Below are 23,018 nucleotides of genomic sequence, written 5' to 3'. Positions count from 1 at the left end.
CAAAATCTGAGATTCAACAAAGAGGTGGTTGGTCTTTGCCTATTAAAGGCGGACCATTAGTAGACGCTGGTGACCTCGGCAGAGGAGGAATCAGAAGTGGATGTAGATCACAACGACCGAACTACTATAAATTTCGATGTGTTCTTTCCTTACTATTTGTTCTCTTTACTACATTTACTTTACTTCATTGCAAACTGTCCAATCCCCTCTTCTCTACTCACTAATAAACTTATTCGAGTCTAATTAACGGTTTTCGTTGAACTTAGAATTTTATCGAACGAAGTTTTCTAAAATCGTTGAAATTTGTCGTTTTTATCCGCTGCACTAATTCACCCCCCCTCTTAGTGTCATTCTTAATCCTAACAATGGTATCACTACCTACAGTACTGACATTAGGTAGTATCACCACCTAGTCTGGTTGTACCACTACTTGACACACTAACATTGGGCAGTACCACTACTTGACACAGTCTAGGAGACTATGTCTAGGCGGTACCACCGCCCTGTCTAGCGGTACCACTGCTTAACAACTTGGAAAAGTGTGCTCTTAACTTTTCCAGCTCATAGGTGGTTCCACCTAACCTTAGGTGACCGAATGAGCTTTCCATTTGACCCAAAATAGTCTTAACTCAAGCCCAATGGGCCCATAATTGAGTTGGCATGGTTATACTTGAAACCAACTCAATTTGCCCTTTAAATTACTTCGATCTAGATAAATTATTACTAAGCTTGAATCCTTTATTGCCCGGTATGTCATTGGTTCATCCGGTGCTTCGTCCAACCTTTTAGCGGATCGTCCTTTTCTTCAGTGTATTGCCCAATCAATATGCTAACCTCCACCAAATCCGATCTCCTTGGTGCAATGTTCGATCATTCGACTCGATACCTAAACTAATGGCATAAAGTCCTTCTACCAATATGTCGACCGATCCTTTAGCTCGACTATTAATCTCCTGACATGTTTCACTCCGACCCAACGTTTGATTCTTCCTGCTTCAATGGATTTGCCTTTTCTGAATGAAGATAGTCCTGCGTTACTTAAACATACATTAAGATAGTAACTTTATCAATTGGTTTCATCGTTAAAATCTAAGATTCAACATAGATCATCACTAGAAAGGAGGATGCTTGACCTCCTTCATCCTCTCCCAAAGATCTGTAGGGATTCGAGGATATACGATCTCCCTAGGTAACACTACTATCGCATACATGGTTTTCAGTTTTGTGGGTTTTTGTGCCTGAATCTTCGCACGATGATGAATACTTTTTGAGAAATTTAAAATTTTTGTTTTATGTTCATCCACTGCGCATGTGATGTCGCCCCTATATTTCCCTATAAATCGTGTTTCTAATATGGATTTATCGATCAAACTTTAAAATCAGTTAAAATTTACTATAACACTAATTAACCCTCTCTCCACCCACCCACCCCCTCTTAGTGCCATTACGATTCTAACAACATCCCTCACGCTCCTTTTTTGTATAGGGGCTATAGGTGAGGCATGTAGGGGTAGGGTTGACGAGGTTTATGGAGGTGACGATGGCCCTTGCACCCCTTCCTTTCTTGTGTGAGGGTTGCAAGTAAGGCATGTAAGGGTGGGTCTAACGAGGTTAGTAGCGATGGTAACCCTCACACGAGAGCTACAAGAAGTAGGCTTGATGGGTAGAGAGGAGGGGAAGCAATTATTAGGGTTTGATGAGAGTGACGCCTTTATCGCTTGTGGCCTCTACATTCGATTACATTAGTGTCATGAGTGACGTACAGTAATTATTTAAAGTGGTAAATGTTGATTGATGCAACTATGTGGCAATTGATAGGGGTATAATCATTCTGGAAAATAGATGGTATACCATAATTTCTTCAAGTTGAAATGTCATTTGAAAAATTCTCAAAGTCAATTTTTTTGTAAATTTATCATATATATATATATATATATATATATATATATATATATATATAGGCATTAGTGCACAGGGAAAACTACTGTTTGACCGAATCATGGTGAAAATTTTCTTTGGGTGATGTGGCCAACGAACACATCTGGTGGCAGTATCAACCCGGATAACCTAAATGCGTGATTCGGCCTAACAGGAACGCGGATTCTATGTACAGAAATGGTAATTATATTATCCTTTGCGCACTTCTGATGAGGCTCCCCGTAAGGTTGAGATGAGGGCGGTAGTGATCACGAGCCCTGGCGGCCCCGAGGTGCTACAGGTGCAGGAGGTGGAGGACCCGGTGGTCGGCGACGACGAGGTCCTCATCAAGGTGGAGGCCACTGCACTCAACCGCGCCGACACCGTCCAGAGGAAGGGTTTGTACCCACTGCCAAAGGGCGCTAGCCCTTACCCTGGCCTCGAGTGCTCCGGAACCGTCCTCACCGTCGGGAAATCCGTTGCTTGCTGGAAGGTCGGCGATCGGGTAGTTCTCACCCTCCAACGTGGCTGAACTTGGCGATAGCTTTTGCGTGGAAGTTCGGATATGTTGTTGCTATTTGTGTTAAATGGATCAGGAAGTTTAGTCCCTTAGTCCGTTCTTTAGACAACTTTTTTCAGATTAAGCTACCTGTCTTTAATCAATTAGGTTTCATTATCTGGCAGATTTAGAGTTTTTTTTCTTGTGTATAGGGATTCCATGTTCTTTGATTCGTATAGGACATTCTTGTTAGTAGAATGGTTGAACAATGATCTACTCTTCGGATCACGGTTTTAGCAAGTAAATGAGGTTCCAGTTGTGACGAAGCTGGGATTTTAATGCAGAATTTGGGTTGTAAAAGTCCTTGTGTTTAGAGCTATGATTGCACGATGTATAGCAATCAAAATAGCTATTTATCCTGAAGTTAAGGTTTGAAAAATAGGTTCTATACTTTATGCACTTGTGCTATGACCTCATTTGTTTCCTCTGCAGGTTTGTGCCCTTCTGAGTGGAGGAGGGTATGCAGAGAAGGTAGCGGTACCTGCTGGACAGGTTCTTCCTATCCCGGAAGGTGTCACTTTGAGGGATGCTGCAAGTTTTCCTGAAGTGGCATGCACTGTGTGGTCGACTATTTTCATGACGAGCCAGTTGTCCCCTGGGGAGACTCTGTTGGTAAATCTCATTATATGTTGTCTTTGAAGATTCGTGCCTGTTACATCTTATCTAATTGTTTGTCATCAGTATTGTCTAATCAGATTGTAGGCCTTTAGTTTGGAAATATTCATATCATGAGGTCAAGTGGTTAACAATTTGTATCTAAATTATTAATACTTGGTCTAACAATCACAAAAGCTAGATTATGTCATATGTTATTACCACACTCCATTCGAGCTGTCAAGTGCTGTTTCCAATTGTTGACCAAACCAATGAGTATTCTCTTCCATTAAGTTCCTACATTTAGAAACGCTGGAGTACAGGTTGTAGCCTCATTAGCTTTACCACTTAAGGTAGCAATAACATTGTAGAGAATTATCCAAATAACATCAAATTCTTTAATTCTTGTTTCTTTTTTCCTATTTGAACATATGTTTCTCCAAATGGTTTTCCAGATTGAAATACATACAATTTTTTTTACATTTAAATGATTATTTACTGAATCAAACATGCATTTCCAAATTATTCACAGGTTATTTAAGAAAACCTGTGAATTAGAATTTGCCAAATATATTTATTGTCGTCTTATTTTTTATTTGTCCATGTTCTTTCTGTCTTAACATGATTATTCATTGCACAAAGAAGTAATTAAATATATAAAAAAATATTTTTTCTAATTTTTCTATTTTTTTACATGTAGGGTTAGATTTTGAGGTTCATTGTGCAGTGCATTTTGTTAAAGTTGTGTTAGATATAAATGATCATATTATTTTCTTCTCTTTAAAACAAAAATTAATAGCGCACTCTAAATGTGAAAAAAAAATTCCAAAGAAGGATGTCTTCCGCTAACTTGTTGAGATCCTCTAATTCATTTGTACTTAGTAATTTACTGTACTAGTTAAGAGTGCAAGTGCATGGAACTATGTATGAACATAATAATTAACAACATGGAAAAATGACTGCATTTTCATTATTTCTGTAGAGTAGAAAAGCATAATCTTTCACCTGTAAGGTATCAGTTGTTGGTTTGGCTTGACATCATCATCATGAATTTTTGCTCATTTCTTTTGAGTAATAGCAGTGGAGTTCTTTTTTAGATGATGTTCCTATCAAATGACATATGCAATCCTGGAAAATTAATAGATATAATAGCGCAGTGCAGTGCATTTTGTTAAAGTTGTGTTAGATATAAATGATCGTATTATTTTCTTCTCTTTAAAACAAAAATTAATAGCGCACTCTAAATGTGAAAAAAAAATTCCAAAGAAGGATGTCTTCCGCTAACTTGTTGAGATCCTCTAATTCATTTGTACTTAGTAATTTACTGTACTAGTTAAGAGTGCAAGTGCATGGAACTATGTATGAACATAATAATTAACAACATGGAAAAATGACTGCATTTTCATTATTTCTGTAGAGTAGAAAAGCATAATCTTTCACCTGTAAGGTATCAGTTGTTGGTTTGGCTTGACATCATCATCATGAATATTTGCTCATTTCTTTTGAGTAATAGCAGTGGAGTTCTTTTTTAGATGATGTTCCTATCAAATGACATATGCAATCCTGGAAAAGAAAATCTAAACTTTTGTCCGTTTGGTTAAACAGATATTCTTTACAAGATTAAACCTATAATACTTGGCCTTTTCAATTATTTTCAGGTTCATGGTGGATCTAGTGGAATTGGTACCTTTGCTATTCAGATTGCTAAGCACGTTGGAATTAGAGTGTTTGTGACAGCAGGTATGCTAGCATGAATAGAAATAGTTAGAATTGCCCTATTGTGCTATAGAAGGTAACAAATCTTTCTGACATGTTACAATTCTTGGCCATGCCAGTCATCACAGCCCTATGTCGGCTGGCACAACTAAAAAGCACCCTAACTATGGCCAATATTTCTAGCATGGCACATGCCTATACTTTCCTGGCATCGTAAATCTCACCCATGCCAACTTGTGCCGCCTGTCATGGCAATCCTTGTAACATGTCACCTAAATAGCAATCAGTTTCAAGATATAATGTCATTGAATTGCATCGATCTAGGAAGTGAAGAAAAATTGGCTGCTTGCAAGAATCTTGGTGCTGATGTTTGCATTAATTACAAGACTGAAGACTTCGTCGCAAGGGTAGAGGAAGAAACTGGAGGAAAGGGTATATCCACTATACTCCAGCAGCTTGGACTGCAATGCAGATATCTGACAACAGAGTAACTATGATGCAGGTGTTGATGTTATACTGGACAATGTTGGCGGGCCTTACCTGCAGAAAAATCTTGATAGCTTGGGTATGGATGGTAGGCTTTTTATCATCGGTTTCATGGGAGGGGCAGCGACAGAAGTAAACCTGTCTTGCTTATTGGCAAGGCGCCTTACTATACAAGGTATAGCCTCCAGTTTCTTCTCTTATTCTGCATGTGCCCAAAAGTTGTATTTCATAGATGTTTGCCAAGTTTTTCATAATGAATGGACCTGACAAAAGTCAGAAGGGTTCTGGAAGCTGTATGTTGTAGTGTTTTGCTGCTAGTTGTTCTTATTATGAGTAGATCTCACAGAAGTTAGGAAGGTGGACTACTTAAGAATGAGTTGTAGTTTTACTTAAGTTAATATAAATGAAAAATCAGGAGCAGGGGACGTGAGTTCCATGCTTGTGTCTTGTCAATTACTTCCTGTTATTGTTGTCTTCAGTGAATAATGTTTCTTTTGCAGCATTTATACCATAAGTCCAAAGGTTATTTCCTTGCCATATGACAATTTGTGGTTATCAGGAACCGAAATCCTAATTATCTTATTACTTTCTATCATCTTATTACTTTCATCAAAATCTGGATTAATTGCAAAAGTTTAAGCGCAATATAAATTGCCAAAAACTTCTATAAGAAATGTTTGTGATAGGAGCTTTGCTGTGTGCTAACCTGTCTGACGTTGCAACATGATTACCGCATAAAGAGTTTGTACTTTAATCGACTATGAACCTTTTTTCTACAGCTGCTGGTCTGCGCAACAGAAGCCTTGAGAACAAAGCCAAAATAGTTGCTGAGGTGAAGAAGCATGTGTGGTCAGCCATTGCAGCAGGCAAGGTGAAGCCCATCGTTTACAAGACCTTTCCTCTGTCTGAAGCTGCGGAGGCTCACAGGTTAATGGAAGGCAGCTCTCATGTTGGCAAGATACTGTTAATTCCATGATCATGAGAGTATGAAATCTTTCACTTCTTACAATAAAAGGTATGCACTTTATGGTGGTATAAGACCTATTCCAGTAGCAGCTGTAAACTTCAATGATGAACATGCGAATAAACGCAACTAGTGTCACTACGTTGATCAATGTTTGAAGTGTTGTAAACCAAAGTATCCCTTCTCCTCCAGTGTGAAAGCTGCATGTAATATGAATCCTATGGGGTCATCTTCCCCGGCACACGAAAGAAAGGAAGGATGTGGAACTCTTGTATATATCCTTGATATGGTTTGAATTAGAATTGAATTGGTTTAGAATTGAATCAGTTCAACAGTTCGACGATTTCATATTTGAACTAAAACCATGACAATATGCATCGGTTCAAGTTTTTGAAAAATAAAATTATTAAAAAATTAAAATTAGAACTGATGGTTTCGATTTGATTTCTAATTATCTAAAAGGAAAATTAACATTTTAATAGTGTATCAGAAGGTTTCAATTCGAATCTCGTCTTTATCATTTTTTTAATATTTTATTAATTAAAATATTCGAATTGGTACTGGAATCGATGGATATCGAAGGAACCGGTCGGATTTCGATTCCAGATTTGGTTGGTTAGGGCTACTTGTATACATGCATGAGTTCTCGACTTCATAGATGGGTGCCAATGGGGCCATTGATCTTAAATGTCCCATGTAAGCAACCAATGAAGGGTTCGCTGTGTGTGTTTGCTGATGGAGCCGAGACACAGGATTGACCTACGCCGCCCTCTTGGAGCGCCACGTATGGCGGTAGCCAGTTCCAAACCTTGAATTCTATTTGGGCTCCGACAGGTGAAACGTATAATGTTTCGTCTATGACGGAAATCTGTATCATGCGGACGAGAAGAGGGAATAAATCGAGCTCTCGTCTCCCAGCCATGTTCATGTCGAAACTAGGGTTTCTGACGTGAAGGCGGGCCCTTTTCTAGAGCTCCATTCCATTGCTATTTGATCGTCTTCGGCGTTTCGGAAGAGCTCCTCTTATCGTCTGTCGATCTCGCTTAGGGATACATTTATCTCTTTGGCTCGCTCTCCTCTCCCCTTCGATCGTTCCGCCGCAATGATAAGAAGGAAGTTGTATAAGACAAAGCTCTGTACATTATTCCAAAGGGATCGATTGTTGGGAAAATACGACAAAGAAGAGGATAAAAACACTATGGAAACAAATAACAAACACAAGATCAAGAATACTTTAGGAAAGATATTTAGGCTTGAAATGTGTATAAACACTTTCCTAAAAACGATTTTTGCATCCTCTTCTCAATAAGATTGCTCTGGGTTTGATGCAAATAGTTTTAGTGGGTATGACAAGCCTTTAGAAGATCTGTATTGAGTAAACAATAAAGAATCTTCAAAGAGGAATTAGAGAATATCTAATTCAATCACTTGAGAGTAAACTTGGAGAGTAAAGAAGAAGAATATGAAACATATGTCTTAATAATTTATCCTTAAATATCTATTTATAGATATTTTCTTAAAAGACACAACCTTTAAAAAATAACTACCAAAATAACTATAAAAGAAAACACATTTTCAAATAAATCTTTTAAAAAGATTTTTTTTTTCTTTTTAATTTGAACAATTTATAACAATCCCCCACTTGTTCAAATTTAAAATTTTCTCCAAGTGATTAAATAGTATTTATGAATAAAGTAATATATCTTTCGATTTGAGTATTACCTTAGTGTAAGCATCACAAAGTGAAGTCGAAATCCCAAATAGTATAAAAACTTTGAATTTGTTATTCCTAATGACAACACTGGTGATATCACACACATAAATACAATATCCTTGTATTCCTCATAAAATTTTGCTCGGCCCTAATATGGCCTTGGACTCATCCAAGTTCATGAACTTTTATGAGAGAAAACTCCAACTCTTAATCGAAGCGGCACCACTTCTAAGTTCATATAGGTGAAGTTCTTATAGTATCTTTGTTACTCTTTGAGATACTTGTCCTAACTTGACTGAACTTCATTAAGAGTATAATTAACTCAACCCTCATTCGGTGACAACCAGCACTTTAACATCTTTAGATGGGACTCGTAAAATATTTCAAAGTGCTGAACCACTCCACATGTCAATGATTTGTTTTTACCCTTTGAACTCTTCATTACTTATTTCATAATGTTGAGTAGGGTTGCTATCATTGGTGGATCTTTTATTCAAGGAGTTTTAGCCCCATCCATTTTGATGTTGATCTTACAACTTCTCTTGTAAGAGGTTTGGTGAATGAATCATCTTCCACTTGTAAAACAAGAGGAATTATTTTTGCTTTTCGTACACGAGTGCTTCTCCTTAATTTATGAGATTGCTCTCCAACCTCTTGTGAACTCGATTGATGTCCAATCAAAGGAAAATTAGGTTGCTCACCAACCTTTTGAGATGTCTCCACTAGTGATTCTTCACTAGTTGGAGGATGAACATTATTACTTGAAGTCAATAAATGTTCAAAGAACTCCACATCTCGAGATTCTATTATGATATTAGACTCCAAATTAAGAAGTCTATATGCTTTGCTATTTGAGGCATAGCCTATAAATATACATTTGATTCCTCTAGGTCCCAATTTTATCTTTTAAGGATCATTATTCTTACAATATACAAGACACCCCCACACTTTAAAATAACCAATGTTAGGTTGTCTTCCTTTCCAGAACTCATATGAAGAGATCTTATATATATTTTTTTAGAGGGAATTCTATTTAAGATATGACTTGTAGCCAATAAAGCTTCTCCCCACAAATTATAAGATAATTTAGCATGCAACAATATAACATTAATCATCTCTAGATAAGTTCTATTTTTTCTTTCTGCTAATCTATTTTGCTTAGGTGTTCATTATGCCATGTTGTTCACAAAACAAGTTAAATTCATTAGGAAAGTATTCTCCTCCTCTATCACTTCTTAAAGATTTAATTTTCTTCCTCAATTGATTTTCAACTTCTGCTTTATATGCCTTAAAAGCATTAAAAGCATCATTTTTATGTTTCAATAAGTACACATATGTGAATCTAGACATATCATCTATAAAAGTAATGAAATATCTATTACCTCCTCTCGTTAATATGCCATTTAATTCACATATATCAGAATGTATTAAGTCTAACAAATTAGTATATCTTTCAACACTTTTGAATGATTTCTTCATTATCTTTGATTTAACATAAATTTCACATTTATTAAGATCATCAAAATAATAATTTATTAAACCATACTTAACCATTCTTTTAATAGTGTTAGTTCCAATATGTGCTAATCTATCATGCCATAATGAATAAGAATCAATAATATAAATCGAAGCAACATCTTTATTAAATTTAGAATCATTGTCAACAATAGATAATTTGACCATTCTCTTAGCGGAATAATCTTTTCCAACAAAAGTTTCATTACGGGATAGAATTAACTTCCCGGATTCAAATACAAATTTAATTCTAGGTTTGCTAAGGAGATTCTCACTTATTAAATTTCTACTCATATCTGGTACATGAAGAACATTAGTAAGAGTGACTTTCTTACCCGAAGTGAAAGTGAGTTCCACATTTCCCTTGCCAATCACCTTAGAACGAACTTTATTTCCCATTTAAATCTCTTGCCCTTCTGTGACTTCTTTGTAAGTCTTGAAGAGTGCCTTATCATAGCAAACATGGACGGTAGCACAAGTATTGTACCACCCAAGGTCTATCGTACCGAAGTGTACCGCCTGGTATGGGCGGTACGTACTGGTCCGACAGGTTATCGGTACGTGGACTGCCCGGTACCGCTACAGTGCTACAATGCTACAGTACTATACTGTAGCACTGCTACAGTATAAAAAATAAAAAAATATTTGGTACACCAGGGTGTACCGCTTGGTACGCCCTGATGTACCGCCCGATACACCGGTACCGTACCGTACCGAGCCCGGGTCGAAACATCGGTACGGTACGATACAACGAACCTTGGTACCACCAACCAGAAACCTTGCCAAAAATGGCATTCACTTCGCTGACCATAGCAATTATATTATCATCTCCCTCAATGGAGTTGACTTTCGATTTCTGGCCCTTTTTAAATTTGTAATCCCTAGCAAAATGACCAGGTTTTGTACACACAAAACAGCCTCCACTCTTTGGCTTCTTAAATTTTCTTTGATCCCTTTTGGGGCCAAAATGATTCACAACATTTTATATTCACAACATTTGTTTTTATATTCACAACATTTGCTTTTATATTCCCAAAAGAGTTCTCACTCTTTTTTCTCATCCTCGATTCCTCCTCGATTCGAAGATGTTTTTGAATTTGCTCCAAAGTGATATCCTTGGAGTCATGCAAAATCTTCTTCCTATACCCTTTCCAAGATGAAGGTAACTTGGCTATTATAGCCCCTACGTGAAAAGGTTCAGGAAGTTCGATTTTTTCAGCCTTCAATTGATTAACAATGACCTGCAACTCATGCACTTGTGCTAAGATTGGCTTGTCATCCATAAACTTATAATCAAAATATTTAGAAATCAAAAAATTTTTTGTACCTTCCTCCTTGGCATGATACTTGAATTCCAAAGCATTCCAAATTGCTTTTGCAGATGGTTCTACCGTATAAAGATCATAAAGCTGATATGAAAGAGCATTGAGAATGTGTCCTCTACACATGACTTCATCTTCGATTCTCTTCTTTTGTTCAACCTTGACTTCATCGGTGTTATCATCGGTTGGATCAGGAATTGGTTGAAGATTTGGATCAAGCACATAGAAGATCTTCAAAGCAGTCAACATGAATTTCATCTTGTCTTGCCAACGGGTAAAATTCGTTCCATCAAAACGATCCAAACGAACAAAATCTTGATTCAATAATTTGATGATATTTGTGGCCTCCATAGTGAATTTATATAAACTCACAAATATCGTTTTTAGATTGTTGGGAAAATACGATAAAGAAGAGGATAAAAACACTATGGAAACAAATAACAAACATAAGATCAAGAATACTTTAAGAAAGATATTTAGGCTTGAAACATGTATAAACATTTTCCTAAAAACGATATTTGTACCCTCTTCTCAACAAGATTGCTATGAGTTTGATGCAAATAGTTTTAGTGGATATGACAAGCCTTTAGAAGATCTGTATTGAGCAAACAATAAAGAATCTTCAAAGAGGAATTAGAGAATATTTAATTTAATCACTTGGAGAGTAAAGAAGAAGAATATGAAAAAGATGTCTTAATAATTTACTCTCAAATATCTATTTATAGATATTTTCTTAAAAGACATAACCTTTGAAAAATAACTACCAAAATAACTATAAAAGAAAACACCTTTTCAGATGAAATTCTTTTTTCTTTTTAATTTGAACAATTTATAACATCGATGCCCTCGCCATAGCTGCAATTTCGCCCATGGTGAGGCGGAGATCTGCCGCTTCGGTGGATCTTTCAATGGTAATCGCTAAAGGTTCCGATCTATGGGTTGTTTCCTTTTCTCTCCTTTTTTTTCTCCACGAATGTTGGTAGAATTACACTCTTACTTGTCTGGTAGTTCGATAATACTGCTCTTATCTAACTCGCTGCTTCTTTTCGGCGATTAATTGAGGTAAGGGTGAAATTGTTGTGCCTTCTGATGCCTTTTTGATGTTCGGATACCTTTATTCGGTGCAACATTGACTTCGAATTTTCCATAAAATTGCTAATCATATCAGTTTTCATGCACAATTTCTCTATGTTTATGTAATTGAAACTATAGTTTTATATTTAAAGAATGGTTATATTGTCATGGAGCGATTGCTGATAGAATTTATTGATATGACAAAAAGTTTGAATTACTTGTGTCTCAAACTACACAAGTATTTGTGCTTGACATGTCATGGGCGGACATGTATGATATTTACTGATTGCTTGAATAGCTGCGGATCCAACTAACTAATATATGATGTTAAGCTTTACCCTCATCTAATGGTCAACAAAAGACTTCTTTCAGTGAACCTTTACCAGTTGGTGTTTGAACATTTTAGTGATGCAATTATACATTCGATATGGTTTCCCCTTCCTGTCCACCCCCAAAAAGATTTTCCCTTTTTTTTTTCACATTAGGTGGTTTTAGCTTCTCAGTTTCTTGCTTGAAACTTACTTGAACGCCGTAACATATGAATCAATTCTGCTGATTTAATTAGTCTGTGAAATAAATCACTAGAAAATGGAGGTCAGATGAAAAATATATTCATAACAAATATAGGAGAAAAGCTGCTGGATAAAAATCTTCATCACTGGCACATATTTAGTCTGGTTCAATTTGATTGAATTTTGATTTGAGAAATCTTCAAATAATATCTTATAAGAATATTCGGGATACACCTTTTTCGGTTAGATTCATTTGGTTTACTCTATTTTGAAGCTGCATTGTATGATATCAATTCTATTTGTTCTGGGAAAATGATGAAACTCAGTTCAATTGCCTGCAGATGAAAACTAGCTTCTTATTTCTTGATCCAAAATCTTCTCAGGTGAAGTTTTTACAGAATATCTGCCATAATTCTTGGTTTCCTTTTTATAGTATAATGGAACAAATTATCAACCTCCAAACAGCTTCTTAGTATCACTTGCAATTGGAGAATGGCACATCCGCATTTTCTAGCCTCACAATTGGTGCCATGATGTTGATAATGACTAAATGAAGACATATCTAAGGGATCACATTTGCTAGGTTTGCTGCATACTTACTGCACCATTCTGCATGTGACACTCTTTACATTGTTAGCAGCTTCAGCAAGAGTAATTGATGACTCATACAGTTGATTTGATGCATTCTGTATCCAGTTTCATCAATTGGATCCTTATTGATGGTCTTTCTATATAGTTAGAGAAGGTATATGTTGGGATGATTCTTGGACATATCAGCATGGTTATACTGGATGGAAGGTCCTATCTTTACTGTGTCAATGGCTCTGCAGTGGAAAATCTCTCAATTTCTGTTGCTCATAGTTTCTTTAGCTACAGAAGGCATCTACAATAAATCTTATTGCTTACTTATGAAATATTCGAAGGATTCACTCAGTGATCTAAGATCCTTACATGGTATTGCAACTATTAATTTTATGATCTACTTTGTATGTTCGGTGGCCTTTTGCAATTGTTGAGGAGCCAATAATTATTCGTTATTGAATTTCTCGTATTGCTCATGGTGATGGTAAGCTTGACAAGAATTTATTGATTCTCCATTTACCACGGATCTTAAGCTTGGTATCAGAAGAGTATAGAACTCTATTTTGTTGTTTAAAATTTATTTTTCTTGGTTGTAGGTCGACGGAATCATAGAAGTGGGGACTTGAGAGATAAACTTGACAGAAGGCATTCTCCTTATAGGAGGCTATCAAAAGCCTCACCAAACTTGACAGAAGGCATCCCTGGTAGAGATGCAAGGGCTCACCAAACTTTCCGGTATCAAAAGCCAATCTATCATGATAGAGGTGAGCATTATCATGAACTTTTTGTATTTCATTTTTTTTCTTCATTACTGGTCTCACCTTTGTGATGACTTGTTTTCTGTTATATACGTATATCTTTGTAACCTTTTTCATATTTGCATACTGATAATTAGGCTTTTCTCCTTCTCATTATTATTATGGAATACTGCTTGCAGGCTCTAGCTTTTCGAATTCACCTATCCAGAGAAGGTAAGTTGCCTTTTATCTTGTTCAAACTTATGGGAAACTTTCTTTTAATCTTGTCTACACAGAAACATAATATTTTCCATACTAGCTGATGTCCATCCAAAACCTTTTTGTTGCCTCCGATACTAAAAGGATAACTTATGGGCTAAGGGATTACTTAAAAGAGAAATAGCACTTAAATGGTTGTTTTTAGGCAGTAAATATCAGCAAAGACTTGCTATATTAGCAAGAAGATGATGATAACAGGTGTACAACATGAAAAAAAAATAAAATCAAGAAATTGGGTTATGGGAGAACACATAGAGGATTAAAAATGGGACAAAAACCTACATCTTGATACAACTTGAGTCATATCAAATTAGGCACCTAAGCCTGATGGATATATGAATGATTTATATTGGCAATATCTGTGATTCTTTATAAGAAACACAATTCAGCCTCTTCCGTATAAGGAAAAAACTAATTTAGAGTTTTAGAAGTCTGGATTCAGATCTACGTGTGTCTAATTCCTGATAAGAATAGACCTATAATGTTAGTGATTGTGGTTTTTTTGGTGTATGATGTGGGATCATGGGATGCAAGGTTTTAAGCATGATATTGAGACACCCCTTAACGAAATGAATTTCCCTCCTACTTTTGCTTAATCATTTTCTGTTTGTGTTTCTTCCCCATACTTTTTGTTGTAAAGTTTTTGACAAGGACACTCTAGCTCTAAGGAGACTCTAGTATTTTCTGAGTTGTTTAACAGCTTCTTCCTAGGTCAAAAAACAAGAAAAGCTATGTTTTTACCCATCTTTGCCTCAGATCATATGTTAATATGCATTGGGAGTAACAAGACATCTTGTACAAAATTCATACATTTATGCCAATCTAATAGATTAGTCAATTAGCCTTGAAATATTTCAAAATTTTAATACCCCACCTGAATGGATCTTAGAAAGAAAAAAAAGTTGTTTGATACCAAAAAGATTCTGTGGGATGCCAGTCCTAGACATCTTCTTGGAAAGGACCTAAAAAACAACAGAAAAAGAGAAACAAGAGTGTAAATTGGCTTCCAGAAAGAATTATATTCTGCTGGCAACTTGGTTCCTATTGATCTTTAATCCATGTTTGCTATTTGAACTCTGTGTTTGGTTGTCTTTTCCATTTTGGTTAACATCTAAAAGGTGATAAATCTTTTTGAGGTGGCTAATGGAGAAAGGGATGCACCTTGTGGCTTTCTAGGACATATCTAGGCTTAAGTTTAAAGGCATACCAATATTTAGTGACCTCCATTTGTTGTTTACTTGACATATTTAGGTTTACTTTCTGGTGTTGCATTTATGGTTTTACTGTGAGAGAAGGAATAGGAAGAAGCAGCACATGAATAGAGAAAGTGATGTTTCTGAAAGCTCTGAAGTTTCTGATGGTCCTGAAGATAGGAAAAGGGAAGAAAAAGCTTCATCTTATGATGACAAGGATGGCCTTGAAGAGCAGGTTTGGGATATACTTTTGTATACTGTCAAAATACTTCTATAACTGCTGGTTGTTTTCTCTTCCATCTTCTGGTGTTTTCTTTCCCTTATAAAACTTCATGCAGATAAGGCAAATTCTGTTAGATATTGAGATGCTTGATGACCATAAATCCCAACTTGAGGTAAGTTATAATTCATCTTTGAAGTGTTGCCAATATTTTTCTTCTTTCATCTCCATCTTTAATTCATTCACATGGCAACTGGCTTAAGTGGTCTTTTTTTAAGAGTTCTGAGGCAATCACTTTTTGCATAGTATGGATGATAATTATTTTGACTGATATTTCTTGCTATTTACTACAGTCTCATTTATTTCTGCACATATTAAACCAATACAGTAGCACTATGTTAACATTCTATGTTATGAATTTATACAGTCGGACACATGTACATACATAATTACTGTCACTGCCTCAGCTTTGTTATATATTAAAAAAGCATCATCTAGCTTGGTGATCACTGGTTCCATCACTAGTTTTTCGTCGTTCTAGGTCGTGGTATGGTTAAAGAACTAATGCATATTTTTGCTTCATGTACAATGTGATGTATGGATTGTAAAGATATACTGGAGAGTAAGAGTGGTGATTCTTATCTATTATATGGCACTAGGGTTCTTCTCCTTGGCTGAAGTTGTCTCATCTTTGATTGCGTACTTGACCTTATACCAAATTTTCATTTGCTATATAATTAATCAAGAGAGTCCTATTGTCTCTCTTTGATCTCTCTTTCCTCTACTAGGTTCTAGGAAAAGAGGCCTATGCTAAGGAGTTCTTGATTCTCAATGAGTTTAGGGTGGGGTTTCTCAATAATACAGACCCTTAATTAAATAATTCTGATGGTGTTTTATACAGGAGGGCTTTATTTTTTTCCTTTGCAAACAGACATGTTTTTTCCTTGTCATCTTGTTGAATTAAGTAAATGTGATGGGAATTTTAGAGGGAGTATTTCATGCAGATTGATTGGATTTAGATATTCAGCATTGTTTCTGAAAATATCCAGCTTTCACTCTTCCATAGTTATATTGCAACTTTTGATTGTAACTGATTTTCTTTAATTCTTCCTTTTATTTTAGTGTCATACTAGATGCTTGCACATGATCCACCTTCAGTTCTCCATGCTGAATCATGAGAAGTCTATGATATTACAGCAAATACTGACACTTGGTTGTCACTGTTTTCGAAGATTGAAGATTTAATATGGAGAGAATTACCAAGTTGAAGTGAAACTGTACTTTTTCCATATTTGCACACTTTCCATGTCTTATGGAATCGAACAATAGGCTGCTCATGCTGAATGGATTTGAGGAGGCTGAGTGCAGCCTGTGATGGCAATAAAGCTTAATAAGAGATTGTAGAATGCTTGATTTTACAGGAAAAGATTTGGCACGTACTACCTTTAGTGTTAAGGAGTGGTTGTATTTAATTGTAAAATAATGCGCCAAATGATGGCAAGGAATAAATGATTCATTTCTATCAATAGGCTTGCTAAAGACCCCAACTATAGAGTAGCACAGGTGCTATGAAGTGGTCCAAGTGGGGCTTTTCTTAAAATCGAGACCAAGAGTTTGCCATCAATCAAGAGTGGTCTGCCATCGGGAAGAGGTTTGGGCTTTAGGCAGGACTCCCTAGTTCTAGAACTTGGTCTGCTTGATTGCTTGCTGATTTGACCAGTAAAGAAAGGAACGACACTCAAACCATCTCCTATGACTCTTTTTGATCTTATTGCCATTCCAGAAGCTGATGAAAGACATACTGTATTCATTATTGAGACCCATGGTCAGAGACTTGAGTTTATTCCACAGAGGTTGCATGAACAAGGTTAGAGGTGAAGTTTGAAGCAGGGCGTTTAGCTAAACGAGACAGGGGGAAGGGCAACGAGGCCCTGCAACATAGGCTACAATCACCATGAAATCATCCTAGACTAATCATAATGTACCAAAGTCTCGTTTAGCTATTCATGCCTATACAGTTCATAGAGGGGTCATCCACCATAATATGGGAGAATGCACTAGTTAATGCAAGTGGTGATATACTCCACCATCCAAGTCGAGGAATGGTGACAAGTATGTTCGCAATTGATGACACTTGAATGGAAAACCTGTGATCAAATTTGAACACAAAAAGGAAGCGAGGCATTTGCATCATGCACTGTTTTTCTTCCCCCAGAAATGTTCTATTGTCTAGGTTACAGGCATATGGTCGAGTATAATTTGGATATCATATCCGGATTCACTCTGTTTCTGCTGTATTTCCACCCTATGTGAATTACCTGGCTCATTTGTTTCCATTGTTGAATTCTGTGCAAGTCATTTTTTCTTGGTGTTGACTCTGTCTACAGATCTTTTTGGATGAGAAGGCTGATGAAGCATACAAGCTTTTTAGTCAGATAGAGGAGCTTGAATCACAAATTAACAAAGAGCAAGAAAACTGTAGAAGGTTACAAGTTCAACCAGTAATATAAATTTGGACAGGAGCATAGTGTCTATATCTGATTGTGAGGAGCCTTATGTTTTTTGTTTAATTTTTCTATCAACTTTGTTGCAGGATCACTTCAAAGATTAAAAAATTCATTAAAGCTCATGGATGGTATATAAAAGCACAGGAGGAGTAAAGAAGGCAAATGTTGTTTGTGGAAATAAGAAATGTTATAGCATTTGTTCATTTTATTGGCTTGCATCTGTTTTGATCTTGGTTGGCCCATGACAAGGGAATGTTGCTCCATCGCAACATGGGTGTTGCATGTTCTAACAGTATAGACAGCAGCCTCTACATGTGGAGGGATCAGATTTCCCTCCCCGGACATGCAGTGGCAGGAGCATCTGGCACTAGGCTGCTTTTCTTTATCATTTTTGTTTTGAACTTAGCAGACACCTTGTTTTTTAAGCATCTGAATATGGAGACGAGACATCAATTTTACAGGTCGCAAACCCATCTACAGAAGATTGGTTGTCAGCTTAGTTCAGATACCTTAAGAACTTATGCCAACGAAGATGATCCAAGCATCAATGTCACCAGTGATGGAGATCCTAATGATGATGGGAAATCAAAAAAATATGATCATATGAGTAATATGTTATCAATCAAGAAGAGATCACTTGAATATCCAGCCACAAGCAAAGAACTTAAATTGGTAATCTAAAATTATTATTGCTGTTACTGTACTTTCTAGTAGTGTTTGTGGTGATTTGTTTGACTAATTTGTTTTTCTTGTCATCCTTGAATCTGTTTTTCATATATAGATGTTAGGATCTGTTAGCTTTTATTTCTTCTGTACATTTATTATTTGCATCATTTACAGCACACTTTATCTTCTGCCTGATATTCGTTGTATTCTAGCTATGCTATGTAGCAACTGTAGCATGTAACTTTGTAATTGTTATGCTTTCTAATGTGGAAAGTTTTCTGGGATTTTTGGTGTCTCCTCTAACAGTGAAATTATATTCTTGAAGTACATCATAGCAAATTGTTTTGCTTAAGGATGTGGAAGGTTTATGGGATTTTTTCAGTTTTTTTGACAGACAAATTATTTCCTCAGCTACCTCACAGCACTAGCATGAATTACATGCTGCATATATTCTTTATCTTAGTTGATAAGTGATCACTTAAGTTCTTTCTGGTTACTGAAATTAACTAAATATAATCAATCTTAGGAAAAACTTCTGTTTTGTTGATTGTTTATTCTAGACTTTTATATACAATCTCGAGAATAACATTTTTCTTAATTTTAATTGTTGTTGTATAGTGCTTCTGTTGGTACAATTCACTTATTTTCTTTGGATGCAATCACCTGGTTGTCACAGGGATTTCACGAAAGAGAGAGATCCAGATGTGATATTTAAACCTGATAAACTTCCAAGGTTTGAAGGACCTGCCTATCAGTCGGAAATTATCAGTAAAGGAACTGATTGAACGAAAGCAATCCTGACCAAAAATAAGTCAGCGGTAGAGGACTACAATCACAAACAAGGAAGAATTGATTCTTCTACCTTTGCCTCTTTGAATAAGGTTATGTCCAACTATTCACTATTCTTGCATGTCTTGAAATATTTCATGGTTTTTGCTGCAGTGCTTGTTTGTTACATGGAGAAAATTTTGCGATCATGACCAAAATAGTGTAGATCTGATTGGTTCTCTTGACTGTTAAAGGTTGTAGTGCTATTTGGTAAAAGTCTCCAAATAGTTTTCTCAAACCTTCTTGCTGAAGATCTAATTTTCTTTTCTAAAATAAATCTTTTAAAATGTACTTCCTGTAAGTTTTTCTTCATTTAGTTCAGCATGTTCAAGCTACATCTATAACCAACAGGGGAAGAGTTCTTAAGTGCAACATTCCTTCCGTTTACTGGTATGGCTGCTCCTGCAGAGGAATTTATAGAGGCTACTGAACCTGATGAGAAACCTGAAACTATAGAAACTAGTGCGGTCTTTGAAATTGATGATGTGGATTATGTGACTAAGTCTACTAACATGCCTCCACCACCTCCAGTCACGCAACAAACAAACAAGCAGGTGAAATTTCAACCCTTGTTCATACCTACAGATTCTGTTGGTTAACTGCATTCTGTGTCCATTTTTTTTCCTATATAGGTTTCATTTAGCTAGTTTGATGAATTCAGTTATCGAATGTTTATTTTATATGTGCAGAACTGGTGGAAATGACACTATATTGATTCTATTTTATTCATATGTGGTGGTCTTATCTTCTCTAGATATTATATTAGATGTCTACTCAATTTTCTCTGAACTTGCAAGGACAATTGCTTTTGTAATATATTTTTATATATTTTCTTGTAACACCTCTCATTTTATATACAGAGATGAAATTTATTGCGGTACTTCCGTCATCTGTTTTATAAATGATCATTTCCTCTAATTATTTATTAGCTGTTCATGTTTGTTTTCTAAATCATGAATCTTATATGCTGTTTTGGTGTTTTAATTTTGTTTTTCCAGCACGAGGGTGATAATGAGGAATTTGATGGGGGAAAAGGTAGACCCTGAAATGCTGGATAAAGACATGAACAGTGAGGTGGATATTTGAGCAGGTATGACTCATGAGCTCTGGGAAGAGGCGGAGGCTGTCTGCATCTAATTTCCTGTGACGAGACTAGAAACATGGTGATCTGATTACCTCTTTGTACCTTCAAGAAACCTCCAGAAGCTGGGCGTCTTGGTTATTAAATTTTCTAGGACCCGGATTGGTGCTCAGTTCTGTTTTTTTGACTAATACAACAGAATAGGTACTCATTTTGCTTAGTATTGTTGATGAAAGGGACATAAACCTCAGCAATTTCTCGGTATCAGTGTCCTCAATTGGTATAGCAAATGCATCCTTGTAGTTTTTTCTTATTCCCTTAAGCATGTGTCTTTGCCAACAGTGCTTTGTGGATTTTTTTTTGTTTTCACTTGCCCTCTGAACTTAGAGCTTAGTATTCTATTGATGTGAGTATCAAGTTGTTATTTGGTGAAATGTATGCGGATCTGGATGACCTTTCGTTTGTATCAGTTACGTGAATCTGTAAAAAGATTAGGTGTCCTTTCATTGTCTTCTGTGTATGCCCTGTTATCATAAGTGTTTATATGTAATCAATCATTCAGTAATCAGACAGTAAACAGTGACTGATTAGTATTTGGTCCAAATGTGGGTGTATATATGTACTATTTACTGTCTATACAGTTTGTAGGATAAATACGCATAACATCAACTGTCTTATTTATTTATATAGTATTTAAATAATCATAAAAAATAATGGAGTATATATTTATATAGCGTCCTGAAAGTTTGCGTTGAGCTTATAATGTTACACACGTAAGTAAATCATTATACTTGATTTCAGAATCAAAGATAGAAATGTATTAGATTGGACACAATCAAACAAAAAAAGAAATAGAAAAATAAAAGAAATGACTTAGGCATTACGCCATCAATGCAATTGTTACAGGGTTGCCTTCCTAACTCTTCGGCTTCTCGATACCGTAGCATGTGTCAAGTGTAGAAATGAATTTTGATTGGATCTGAATTTTTTTGAACAACCTAAATATTATTTAACATATTTGTCATTGTTCCTTTGACCTCGTACTGCATCGTTCCGTGTTGGGTCCAAACTTTCTTCGTGTGTTGGATAATCTCTTCGGTTTTGTAGTGCATCTTTTCTTCATGTGTTGGATAATCTCTTTAGTGCATCTTTAATCGAAAGATCAGATTGAAGACACCAATCTAACTATTTTAGAAGGGTTAAAAAGAGTAATCGAGATAAAAAAAAGCCTGGATAAATGAACTCCTAAGCATCCTCGAGCAATCGAACTAGAGTCTCCCCTTGCCTACAGAACCGAAGCTATCATTCTAGAGATTGTCTTTTGGGTAATCAAGACCCAAAACTATGGTAAGGTGTTAGTCTAAGGACTATGGGCAAACCACGATCTAATTGATGAGACTTGACTAAGAGCTCATCTACAAAGTTTAATCTACAAGCATTCTTGGTAAGGCACTACAATTGAAAAGTTCGACACCGATACCTAAAGGCGCATATTTTAGAAGATAATATCCATAAGGGAGATTTGGTCTCTGAAGTCTAACAGAGAATTCATTCATTCTTTGAAAAAAAACTGTTCAGTTATTTATCGGATTCTCCTTCACATATGAGACTTAACAAAAAGGTGGAGAGACCTTGATGGGCTCCGTTGTCTCCTCCTTTATTACCTCCTGATGGGGATAAAAAGAGGAATAACCTTTGTATAGGAACAAATACTAGAAGACCAAAATACGCAGCGGAATAAAATGAAAACACAATCAAACAGAACACCAAGATATACGTGGAAAACCCCTTCAATGTGAAGGGTAAAAACCACGGGGCAAACTAGAGATAATCCACTATGAGAATAATGAATATACAAATCTCAATCTCTTGCCCAAAACCCTAGCAACAACCACAAGAGAATAACTGGGATACAAGGATCACGTCACTGCCCACAATATCTAAAACCTCCCCAAGTAATCACAGCAAGAGTCTACTGTAGATTTGATCTAACCTGAGATGAGAACACTGCTAGATGATTGTGAACAGTCTCTCTGTGTTGTCCTTGTCTTCTTCCCTTTCTTTCTCTTCCTTTTCTGCCTTGATCTCCTTCTTCTCTTTGGAATCCCGTGGCCTCAAAGATCTGCCTCGTTGCTGCCTTTTTATAGCCTTAATCTGCCTCTAAAACGCAGCCACCACACCCCCTAATCTTAATTAGGGTTAGGTTAAGAGAGGGTGTGGGCTGTGGGCTGAATATGGGCCATCAGCCCAACAACCTCCCCCTTCAGCCCATAAGGGAGGCTGTCCCATGACTCCTCAATGTGAAGTCATGCCGACCAACTGTCGGCATATCTCCTGTCTTTCTTTTGGTAAGGTCTTCGTCAACATGTCTGCTCCGTTGTCATCTGTATGAATTTTCTGAAGCTGCAACTGCTTCTCTTCAAATACATTTCGAATCCAGTGGTATCTGACATCTATATGCTTTGACTTGGAATGAAACATTGGGTTCTTACACAAATGGATGGCACTCTGGCTGTCACAATGCACCACATAATTTTCCTGTTTCAGCCCCA

General features: G+C 36.3%; 2 protein-coding genes across 2 annotated transcripts; both read left to right on the top strand.

Annotated features, from left to right (window-relative positions):
* The first annotated feature begins 2,102 nt into the window (after positions 1 to 2,102).
* LOC103981753 (uncharacterized) lies at positions 2,103 to 6,512 on the top strand. The gene is made up of 6 exons (XM_009398488.3): positions 2,103 to 2,422; positions 2,909 to 3,088; positions 4,729 to 4,810; positions 5,111 to 5,218; positions 5,289 to 5,447; positions 6,052 to 6,512. Exons 1-6 carry the CDS (start codon positions 2,171 to 2,173, stop codon positions 6,246 to 6,248), a joined length of 978 nt encoding a protein of 325 aa, XP_009396763.1. The 5' UTR covers positions 2,103 to 2,170; the 3' UTR covers positions 6,249 to 6,512.
* Positions 6,513 to 13,665: 7,153 nt separating this feature from the next.
* Positions 13,666 to 20,940, top strand: LOC135608718 (zinc finger CCCH domain-containing protein 13-like). The gene is made up of 9 exons (XM_065101749.1): positions 13,666 to 13,719; positions 13,900 to 13,926; positions 15,223 to 15,399; positions 15,503 to 15,559; positions 17,772 to 17,869; positions 17,978 to 18,563; positions 19,234 to 19,438; positions 19,737 to 19,939; positions 20,384 to 20,940. Exons 1-6 carry the CDS (start codon positions 13,666 to 13,668, stop codon positions 18,042 to 18,044), a joined length of 480 nt encoding a protein of 159 aa, XP_064957821.1. The 3' UTR covers positions 18,045 to 18,563; positions 19,234 to 19,438; positions 19,737 to 19,939; positions 20,384 to 20,940.
* The last annotated feature ends 2,078 nt before the right edge of the window (positions 20,941 to 23,018 follow it).

Source organism: Musa acuminata, chromosome BXJ2-4 (assembly GCF_036884655.1).
Source record: "Musa acuminata AAA Group cultivar baxijiao chromosome BXJ2-4, Cavendish_Baxijiao_AAA, whole genome shotgun sequence".
Classification (NCBI taxonomy): domain Eukaryota; kingdom Viridiplantae; phylum Streptophyta; class Magnoliopsida; order Zingiberales; family Musaceae; genus Musa; species Musa acuminata.
The sequence above is the reverse complement of the archived record's forward strand: the minus strand, read 5'-3'. Positions and strand labels throughout refer to the sequence as shown.